The sequence below is a fragment of the Bison bison genome, unplaced genomic scaffold (assembly GCF_000754665.1).
Source record: "Bison bison bison isolate TAMUID 2011002044 unplaced genomic scaffold, Bison_UMD1.0 scf7180017864343, whole genome shotgun sequence".
Taxonomy (NCBI): Eukaryota; Metazoa; Chordata; class Mammalia; order Artiodactyla; family Bovidae; genus Bison; species Bison bison.
The window spans coordinates 4356503-4366188 of NW_011494915.1; the positions used below are offsets into that span (position 1 = coordinate 4356503).

At 52.8% G+C, this 9686-nt stretch overlaps 1 protein-coding gene across 1 annotated transcript in view; it reads left to right on the plus strand.

Annotated features, from left to right (window-relative positions):
- Window positions 1–9686, plus strand: part of SLIT3 (slit homolog 3 (Drosophila)) — a 928626-nt gene that overhangs the window by 810427 nt on the left and 108513 nt on the right. The window contains exons 14-15 of the mRNA XM_010854582.1: window positions 2486–2629; window positions 4045–4208. Of these exons, the coding sequence (XP_010852884.1) occupies window positions 2486–2629; window positions 4045–4208 (308 nt within the window). The remainder of the gene's footprint in view (window positions 1–2485; window positions 2630–4044; window positions 4209–9686) is intronic.

Consider the following 9686-nt stretch of genomic DNA (forward strand, 5'->3'; position numbering starts at 1 on the left):
CATGCATCTTTTCAAGTTTTGTCTGGACATATGTCCAGGAGTGGGATTGCTGGATCATATGGTAGTTCTATTTTTAGATTTTTGAGGACCCTACATGCTGTTCCCCATAGTTGCTGCACCAATTTATGCTCCCAACCAACAGTGTAGGCAGGTGCCCTCTTCTCCACACTCTCTCCAGCATTTACTATTCATAGACTTTTTAATGATGGCCATTCTGACTGGTATGAGGTGACACCTCAGGGTAGCTTTGTCCCCACCTTCAGCACACTGGGAGGGCTGGATGAAAAGAGTTGCATGTGGCATGTTGCAGGATGCTGCAGAGAGGGTCTGTCCTTAGGTCATGAGATAGCACTTCAGACCTGGTCTCTTTACCTCATTCAGTTTTTCCCTCAAAAGGCCCTGAATATCAAGCTTTGGAACAAATCATTTACCATTCACTTTATTTTTCTTTTTAACAAGAAAACCAAAAAATAGTTGTGTGAAGCATCTATTCCTGACTCATAGGGGTTTAGCCCTATTGGGCTCTCTCTCTTTTCTCCCTGTTTCTCTGTTCCATAGCATCTTCCTTGGAATGCCCCCCCGCCTCCTGCCACCAACAAATGGAGTGACTTTGAGTAAAATTTAATATACAAAGCATAGGATATTCTTGGGGGGAAATTGCTGCAAAGGGATAGACATATGGGCAGGGTAGATAAAGCACTCATAAAGAAGGAAATCCTCCAGAGACCTCAGTCACCATAACTGTTTCCAGCATACTCCTTGGAAATGCATGACGTTGCACAACTCCCCTCTCTCTCCCCCAACTCTCAGCCTCAGTTTCCTCGCCTTTAACATGTGAGGCTGGCTCTGCCCCTCTGCCCAGGTGACTGTGAGAATAACAGGATGTCAGGAAAGCACGTTGGAAAATGTGAAAAGTCTTCTAATAACGTGAGCTTTTTGTTCCACCTAGAGGCAGGAGGCCACCTGTGTGAACCCTTGGGACCCCTGCCCATCATTAGCCAGATTAAACAGGCAGTGCTTCCTCTTGTCACCAGCGCAGCTGCCTACCTCGCACAGGATGCTCAGGGGCCCCTGTGAGGACGGAGCTGCAGCCATGGAGAGGTGGCATGGATGGCTGAGCTCCCATGGCAGTCCCTCCATTACCAACTCCAGTCTTGTGGACCTTGGCACCAGGAACTCTAGAGGCAAGCCAGCCATGATGTATCTCTCGGGTCCTTCCCCGGGAGGGAAGCTCTGAGCCAGTGTTAAAAAGAGAAAATTTTACAATTCAAGATTTTTGCTGGTTAGTTTAGTAGCCCCTCACTTTCATTCAAGAGCAAGTGAGAAATAGAAATAGTTTCACATGAGTTTGAAGGGCACAGCTCATCAGTCTAGGATCATAAAGGGTTTTTAGGACCCAAAGTGCTTGCCTTGGCAGCCACATCCTGGAAACACTCCTGTAACCCTCAAGGCTTCACTCTCGCTGGGCCAGCCTTTCGCCAGAAAGCTTTCTTTTACAGCTTTGTTTTTGGTGGGGGCAGGGTTCTGAAGAATTAAAGCCACAGCCCTCGTGGATAGGAAGGCTGACCCTGGGGGATGGGTGTCACCTTCGATGAGTGTGATCCCCTGGAGTCAGAGCTGGAGCCAGGTGTATATCCTAATAAATGCTTGGGCTAAGTACTAGGAATAAAGGCAAGAATAAAATATATATCATTTGTGTACTGTCTTGAGTAGGAGGCAAATATCTTCTGATCACAAGTTGAGAGAAGGGCTGTGAGGGGAGTAAACGGGGGTTATGACAGGCAGTCGTGGGGCTGCACTGGAAATGAGGTGGTCAGGGTAGGCCTGTCTGAGGGGATGGCATCTGAGCTGAGATACAGAGGAGGAGAAGGAGTCTCCAGATGAAAGGGGTAGAGAGTATGTTCAGAAGGCCTGGACCAAAGCTCGTGGCGTATTTGCAGAATCGCGAGGGCTCCTTCCGTGTTTGTGTGTGTGAGACTGAGACTGCGTGTGTGTGTGCACTCATGCCTTCCTGTGGCTGAATTTTTTCTGGGAGGATGACCTACGGCTTTCAGCAGGTTCCCAATGGGATCAGTGATCCAGAAGAATTCTGAGGAATTTTCTGAATCAAAATTACCTCTTAGTCAGCTACAGCTTACAAGCAATTGTGCCAAAGATTTCTTTCTTTCTTTCTTTTTTTTGAGACCTGGAGGCTCTGCCTTCTACAGTAGAAAGTGGAACACGCAGGGTGCGATTTCCAGTCTTCCTCCCAGGGCGTGGGTGCAGGGGAAGGCTCAAGGGGCTGATGTGTCACACGGCGTCCGTGCTGCGTGGCTGCCAGTGCCCGGGTGTGGTAGGAGATCGCGCGGCCGGAGGCCCGCAGGTCCCCTCTTTCTCTGGTGGGGGGGCCTGGCCGTCAGGAGGGTTCTGGGAGGCCAGCAGCCCCGCCCCTGCTCCGCAGGCCTCACCGGGATGAGGCAGTCAGTGGCCTCTCTTCTGTCTGCAGCCTCCTCAATGCCAACAAGATCAACTGCCTGCGGGTGAACACGTTCCAGGACCTGCAGAGCCTCAGCCTGCTCTCCCTGTATGACAACAAGCTGCAGACCATCAGCAAGGGGCTCTTTGCCCCTCTGCAGGCCATCCAGACACTGTGAGTATGTCAGGAGTGCCAGCACAGGCCCAGGCCGCCGCCGGCGGTCCCACAGAGCACTCACAACCCAGGCAGAGCGGGCACGTCCCAGAGGAGCCCCGGAGCCTGCAGCCCGAGCAGAGCACCAGTCACAGTGCTAGAGGGCCTGTCCTGAGCACTCACGCCATGCTCACTGCCCCACGGGATGGTTTCCCTGTATCCAAACCACTAAGCCTCACAGCAACCCTAGGAGGTAGGTGCTACTATGATGCCCCATTTTTGTTAGGAAACCAAGGCACAGAGAGGTGAGGTAACTTATTCAAGGTTGCACAGCTACTAAGCAGCAGGATTTGAATCCAGCCCAAGTGGCTGGTTCACCTGCTGTCTTAACCACTCTGGGTGCTATATTCTCTCTGAGCAGGCTCTGTCTCTGCTGAAAACTCATTCCTGCCCACTAATACCTGTCCCTGTCCACACCACAAAGCCAAGTCTCTGGGACAGGCACCTCGTACCAGAATGCAGGGGTATTTCACCTCCCTCTTTTGAGAGGAGTTCCTCACTTCCAAGCATGGCATACGTGTGTGCTAGGTTGCTTTAGCCATGTCTGACTGTTTGCGACCCTATGGACCACAGCCCACCAGACTCCTCCGCCCACGGAATTCTCCAGGCAAGAATATCAGATGTTCATAAACAGTTCCATTAGACAGATGACACCTGAGGACAGATCTCAGCCTGTGTTTCCGATGGCTACACCCCTCAGCTTAGACCTTCGCCCCAGCGCCAGGCCTGACCGCGATCCTGGGGGTTTCTGGAGGCCTTTTGAGTCATCTAGCGCTCACTGCCCCTGGAGCCAGAGACAGGAGCCACAGAAAGTAAGGACAGCTGTCGCACACTGAAGCCCAACTGCGTGCTAAGCACTGTGCGGCGCTGTGGAGGGTTTTCTCAGTGAGCCCACGGGGCTGACGCCCCCATGATGCTGAGGATAATAACAGCAAAACCTGCTACTGTAAATGGAACAGCCGCCCTGTGCCCGATGCCACACCAGCTGCTTTATGCACCGGGTGTTCCTGAGCTTGGAAAACAAAATTCAGTCTGCTCTCCGCATAAACCCTAAGCCTGCAGCTTACTATGCCCGTCAGCAGTGTCATGGGTGAGGTTCGAGACCTGGGTCCTGCCCCAGGTGGGGAGGGTTTGGAAGGCTGATGCCCCAGACTGGGTGCCAGCTACACCTTGACTGGCTTTTGCCAACAGCAGGCCTCAGGCCCGCATCCAGGTCTTGTCTGGAGGTCTTGTCTTAGCAGCCCCGGCACCCCCCGAGGCCTCCTGGGGCACTGAGGGCGGGAGCCTGGAGCTGTACTGTCAGCGCCTGTGCCAGGGGGGCGGTGGCGGAACCGAGCCCCGAGGGCCCCCCTAATGAACTCCTGTCCCTCTCGCAGCCACTTGGCCCAAAACCCGTTCGTGTGCGACTGCCACTTGAGGTGGCTGGCTGACTACCTGCAGGACAACCCCATTGAGACCAGCGGGGCCCGCTGCAGCAGCCCACGCCGGCTGGCCAACAAGCGCATCAGCCAGATCAAGAGCAAGAAGTTCCGCTGCTCAGGTAATCAGGTTATGGGGCTGGGCCCCACCTTCCGACTCAGTACAGCAGCCCCGGAGAGGCCGATAATCCAATCTGGAGGACATCGCATGCTGTAATGGCTCCTGGGGAGCATCTCTGCAAATTAAATTGGGGAAATTCAGTTAGCCCTGCAGAAAACCAATTAGCTTATGGATTTAAAATAAAACACACACACACAATACAAGCACTGGGGGGAGGAGGGGCACGGTTTTGGAGAGACAGAACCCAGGCAGCCACAGATCTCCAGAGCCAGGTGGAAGCGAGGCCATGAGGCAGCTTGGACACATGTGCTCTTAGAGGATATGATTGACTTCCTCAGCTTTTAGTTTCCTAACCATGCTCCCCAAGTGGCAGATAGAGAAATTAAATCTACCCCAGGCCAGGCTGCGGGAAACGTGCAGTCCTGGGGGCTTCCTCTTGCCCTCGAAAGCCACCTTCGAAACAGCCCTTAACCCAGAGTGTAGGTTTCACAGACATGTCTGCTCTCCCCTCCACCCTAGACGGGTGCTTACTGATCCTGGAGAGAACCACAGAGAGTGTTGCTCAGGAAGGAAGCACAGCCTTGCTCTCTAGTTTTCAAGCTCTCTCTAGAAACCTTCCTCCCTGCTGTACCTGGAAATGAAGCAGGGGGTGAGTGGCAGGCGAGTTCTCAGTTCATCTTGGAGACAGAACTTGTTCTCCTTGACCCACGAGCTGGATGAACAGGCAGTTAGAAATGGCTGTCATTTGTGCTGTTTGCTACTGCAGAAAAAAAAAAAAAAAATCACCAAGCTGCTCTGTGCTCCCAGTGGTGAGATGTTGATAGTATGACGTGGTGAGGAGGGGTGAAGCCAACCCTGGCCATCTGTGTGTCATCAGGAACCGGTCTTCTTCCCCTACCTGAGCGCCGTGTGTAGGTGGGTTTTCCTGGGGAGAAAGCCGGCATGGATCCTAGTCGCCAGGAGGAGAGCAGCAGGCCAGCCTCCGCCTCTTCTTGTTGTTCTTATCCTCTAAGTCAGATTCTTCAGTCTGTGTCTCCAGAATGATAAACTTGGGCTGTCTTATTTTTTTCAGCAGAAGCCAATACCTCGAGAGGGCTTGGAGGGACCCCAAGGACTCTGTGGCAGTCTGAGACACTGATCTCAGTTTGTCTTCCCCAGAATAAGTGTTGATTACAGAGCAGTCTCTCACCCCTGAGGAGCACTGTGCTCAGGGCTCCTCGTTGGGCTTGCTTCTTCCAGGAGTCAGGTGAGATTGTTCTCAGAGGGACAGGGGTCTTGAAGCAGGATTTTATTTCCCTGTCCAGGGATTGAACCTACCTGCCAGTCCGCCAGGGGCTAGCATCCAGAAGCCAAGTTCCCTGATTCTTACCCCAGTTTGAAAGCAAAACTGTTTCAAGGAGGTAAAAACTGCAAAACAGGTACAAAGTTTATTATTAGAGACAGCACAACATATGGGAGAACACACAGAGAAACAGTTTATTTATTTAAGTTGGAAGCAAGACAGAAATACATACCCAGAAAGGAGTGCAGGTGTCCTGAGTGAGGAGCTAAGTAAAGAAAGGATTTAAATCACTTATATCAGACAGTCTTTCCAGGTCTTTGTTTACCTTTGGCTCATTATCTTGTTTCTTTCTCTACACCGGACTCATTCTTGGACCAAGATGTGTGTGCAAATTTTTGCCTAGATGGATCCCTCCACAGAGGTCTATGGATGGGTATCCACACTAATTATGGGTGGGCCCCCTCCATTTTTGACCCCAAAGGAACCTTCCTGTGCATGTGCAGACAGGGCAGTCCTCCTTGACCTCAGGACTGGGCACTTTATCTCTTTTCTTTAGCAGAGCTCAGCTTCTGCCACTAGCTTTGTCCTTGATGTGTCTAGGTGAGAATAAAGCTTCGATTTTACTCTGCTTGACAAACATCAGGTGTCCAGCCCAGGGGCCCATCTGTCTCCTCCCTCAAAAGCAGCAAGAGCGGTCCCCTTGCTGCAGCAGCAGGCGCTGAGTGCTCAGAGGTGAAGGGGCAGGCCATGATCACAGCAAGCAAACGGTAGGGGCAGGCTTGAACCCAGGGCTGGCTCGCCCCGCCACACCGTGGAGCACGTGGCAGGGCAGGGCCTTTGGGAAGGAGGCCCCACTGCTGCGGTGACTACCTTCCCCAGCCTGTGGCCCCAGCCCCAGGCCCTGAACTCCTTCCTTAGGTCCCTCCTTGGGGCCCTCAGTGAGTCGGGGGGAGTGTGCTCTCTGTCTCTGCGCCCTGAGGCACAGCCATCTTTTCCCCAGGCCCCTTCCTCATGACTTATGCCCTTCATCCCTCCCACCCACTCTGTTCCTACCCATGTCTAGCCAGGGCTGAGCTAATTAGCCCTGACAAGCAGTTGTGCCCAAGAAGAGGGGTGATAAGATGCCAAGGAGGCAGGGTTGCGGTCTACCCACCCCAATCCCTCAGTCTCACGGGGGTCCGGTCCTGATCTCAACATCCTGATTGACCCCAAGACCCTGGGGCATAGAGCAGGGTGGAACCAGCCCAGGGGTCAGCCATTGGCTCAGAATGACTGTAGGCTGGGACTGGGGATGAGGTACAGACAGAACTAATTAGGAGAAAAAGGAATCAGCCAACAGACCTAGAAACAGTAGAGCTTAGTTCTAACTCTAGCTCTGCCACCAGCTACCTGCGTTCACACTGGACACAGGGGTCCCCAACTTCCAGGTCGCAGACCTGTACCTCCTGTCAGACCAGCAGCAGCATTAGATTAGAAATAAAGTGCACAATACATGTGATGCCCTTGAATCATCCTGGAATCATCCACCCTGTCCCAGTCAGTGGGAAAACTGTCTTCCATGAAACCAGTCCCCGGTGCCAAAAAGCTTGGGGACCGCTGTGAGGAACCCTGGCTTCTTTTCCTATGTGGGGTAGGAATGATCGGGACTTTTGAAAAGGAACAATTAGGGAGGGCTTCCCTGGTGGCTCAGGGGTAAGAATCTACCTGCTGATGCGGAAGACATGGGTTCTATCCCTGATCCAGGAAGATCCCATGTGTCTCGGAGAAACTGAGCCTGGGAGCCATGACTCCTGAGCCTGCGCTCTAAAGCCCAGGAGCCACAACTACTGAAAAAAATATTTTTAATTAAAAAAAAGAAATAGGAGAAAGGGACAGGGTTTTTTGACTCACCTTGTCTAAAATATTTTTGTTCATCAATACTAAGCAGAAAGATGATTCCTATAAAGATAGAGAAAGAGCAGTGGTAATCCTGACAGCTACAGACAAGAGAGGCTGAGAAAGCTAGGTCCTGGTGAACTCCGAAGGCCTTGGCTTTGAGAGACACTGGGACCCAGACATGCTCAGCCTTGAGGGACGCAGCAGCCGTGGCTCTGAAGCTCTGTTGCCTGGAAGCTCAAGAAGAAAGAAGGGAGGGGCAGGTGATATGTACTGAATTTGACAGATAACAAGTCTGCATTTTACTTTCCCCTAAAAGCACCCCCATTGCAAAAACAGCTGATGTAATTAGGAGCCAATTTGAGGGCTGCTATTGCAATGCATAAAGCCCCTCCTTAGGCTGGGCCGTCTGGCTTCCCAGCTGCCCTGTGTCTGCCTCCATCAGCCACATCCGATGCCCGAGGCAGCAAGATCGGGTTAGAGGTGAGTGCTGCCTGCTGCGGTAATCTGACCATCAGATTAAGTCTTCAGAAGGCACCGTCTGGCTGCCTGAGACCCCACGCCCATCCTCAGGGGAGCATTTGGAGGTTGGAAAATGCTGTCTGTCTTCTGACCTGCCTCCTCCACTTTGTGTGTGGAGATTCAGTGGGCAAGAAACTCCTGGTGAAAAGTACAGAGTGGCATCCTCTGTGTCCTTGTCTGTGCAGAAATGGCACAGAGCAGGACACTTCTCCGGGCACCACAGAGCTTTGGAGCCCCTGGGGGCCATTCAGGCCATGCTAGAGAGCTGAAGCCAGCAGCGGAAAGTCTTATCTGAGATTATAGAGTAGGACTCTCAGGATAGCGCAGCGGTAGAGAATCTGCCTGCCAGTGTAGAGATGCGGGTTCGATCCCTGGGTCAGGAAGATCCCCTGGAGGAGGAAATGGCAACCCATCCCAGTATTCTTGCCTTAGAAATCCCTTGGACAGAGGAACCTGGCGGGCTATAGTGCATCAGGTCGCAAAGAGTCAGACACGACTGAGCAACTAAACAAATAACAGCATTCTCAGGACAAGATCTGTAACCCAGGCCTTCTAATGTTGAGAAGATTCCTGATTACTTTTCTCCTGGGTCCCTCCATTTCCTTCTGTTGAGGGAAACCAAAGAGAATCAAACCAAACCAATCTGAGGGCTGCTGTTGCAAAGCATAGAGGCCCTCCTTAGGCTGGGTGTCTGGCTTCCCAGCTGTGTCTGGGAGGAGAAGCAGAAGGAGATTTTAAGGCTTGGGGGCAGGGGTGTGAACGGATGGGTTTTCCCTTCTCGGGCACTGAGGGCCTGATCAAACTTGAGTATGAAATCCTCAGACCAGAGTGTTTGCAGAGCTCTGCCTGACTGTCGGAGGGGAGAGGGAGGGACAAAAGCAGAGCTGAGTCTAAATGACAGTGGCCAACTCCAGCCAGTCAGAGAGGGCTTAGCAAGAGGCGGAACCAGGTGCGGAGCTGTAGAGTGACTTGGACTAACCAGTCAGTCAATGCAGATAACCTCTACGCTGTCAAGATATTGCCGCCATCTTTCCTACAATCATACTGTGGAGGAACAGTGACCCTGTCCCTCCTGTCAGAGGGCAGGACACAGAGGGTCCCAGTTACCTAGCCCTGACTCTGGTCTCTTCAGGATGCACGCTTCTCCTCCCTGTGGCTTGGGCGGGAGTTCATGAACACCACCCCCAATCCAGTGCAGACAAGGGTATAAAGGCTGAGCACCCTCATCTGGGCCATGGCAAACAAAACGATTGGTTGTTGGTCTCTCCAACCCACTTCCTGATTCACAGTCAAGGAGGAAATCAGGAAGGACCCTCGAGTCTGGTACCTCGCACTTCCTTTCCTTCTCTCCGTCTGAGAGAGGCACCCCGCCATAATGGTTGGACTGTGGGTTTCTCAGCCCCAGACCCAAGGCCCCGGATTGGCCCTGACTCCCCCTGCTGGGAACACACACCGTGTCTCCGTGCCACACCCGAGTGATCTGGGATGAAGGTCCGTACGCCAGAGAGCTTCTGGGGCCTTGAAGGATACTGAGGAGACGGCAGAGGGACTTGTACTAAAGAAGAGCATCGCAGCTCTGCCGGGCCACTGGGAAGCATGGCCTGTGTCTTTACTGAAGGTGCCAGGGGAACAGGTTACAGAGGCACCCGGCCAAGGGGCGGGCCGGCGGCAGCAGAGAACAGAGAAGATGATTGAGTGGGGTGCAGAGTCTCAGTTCAGGCCTGTGACGTGATCACAGATGTGTGCGGTCTTAGTTCCCTTGGGAAGGATGTGTCCTGCCCGGAAACTCCGGAGTTAGGA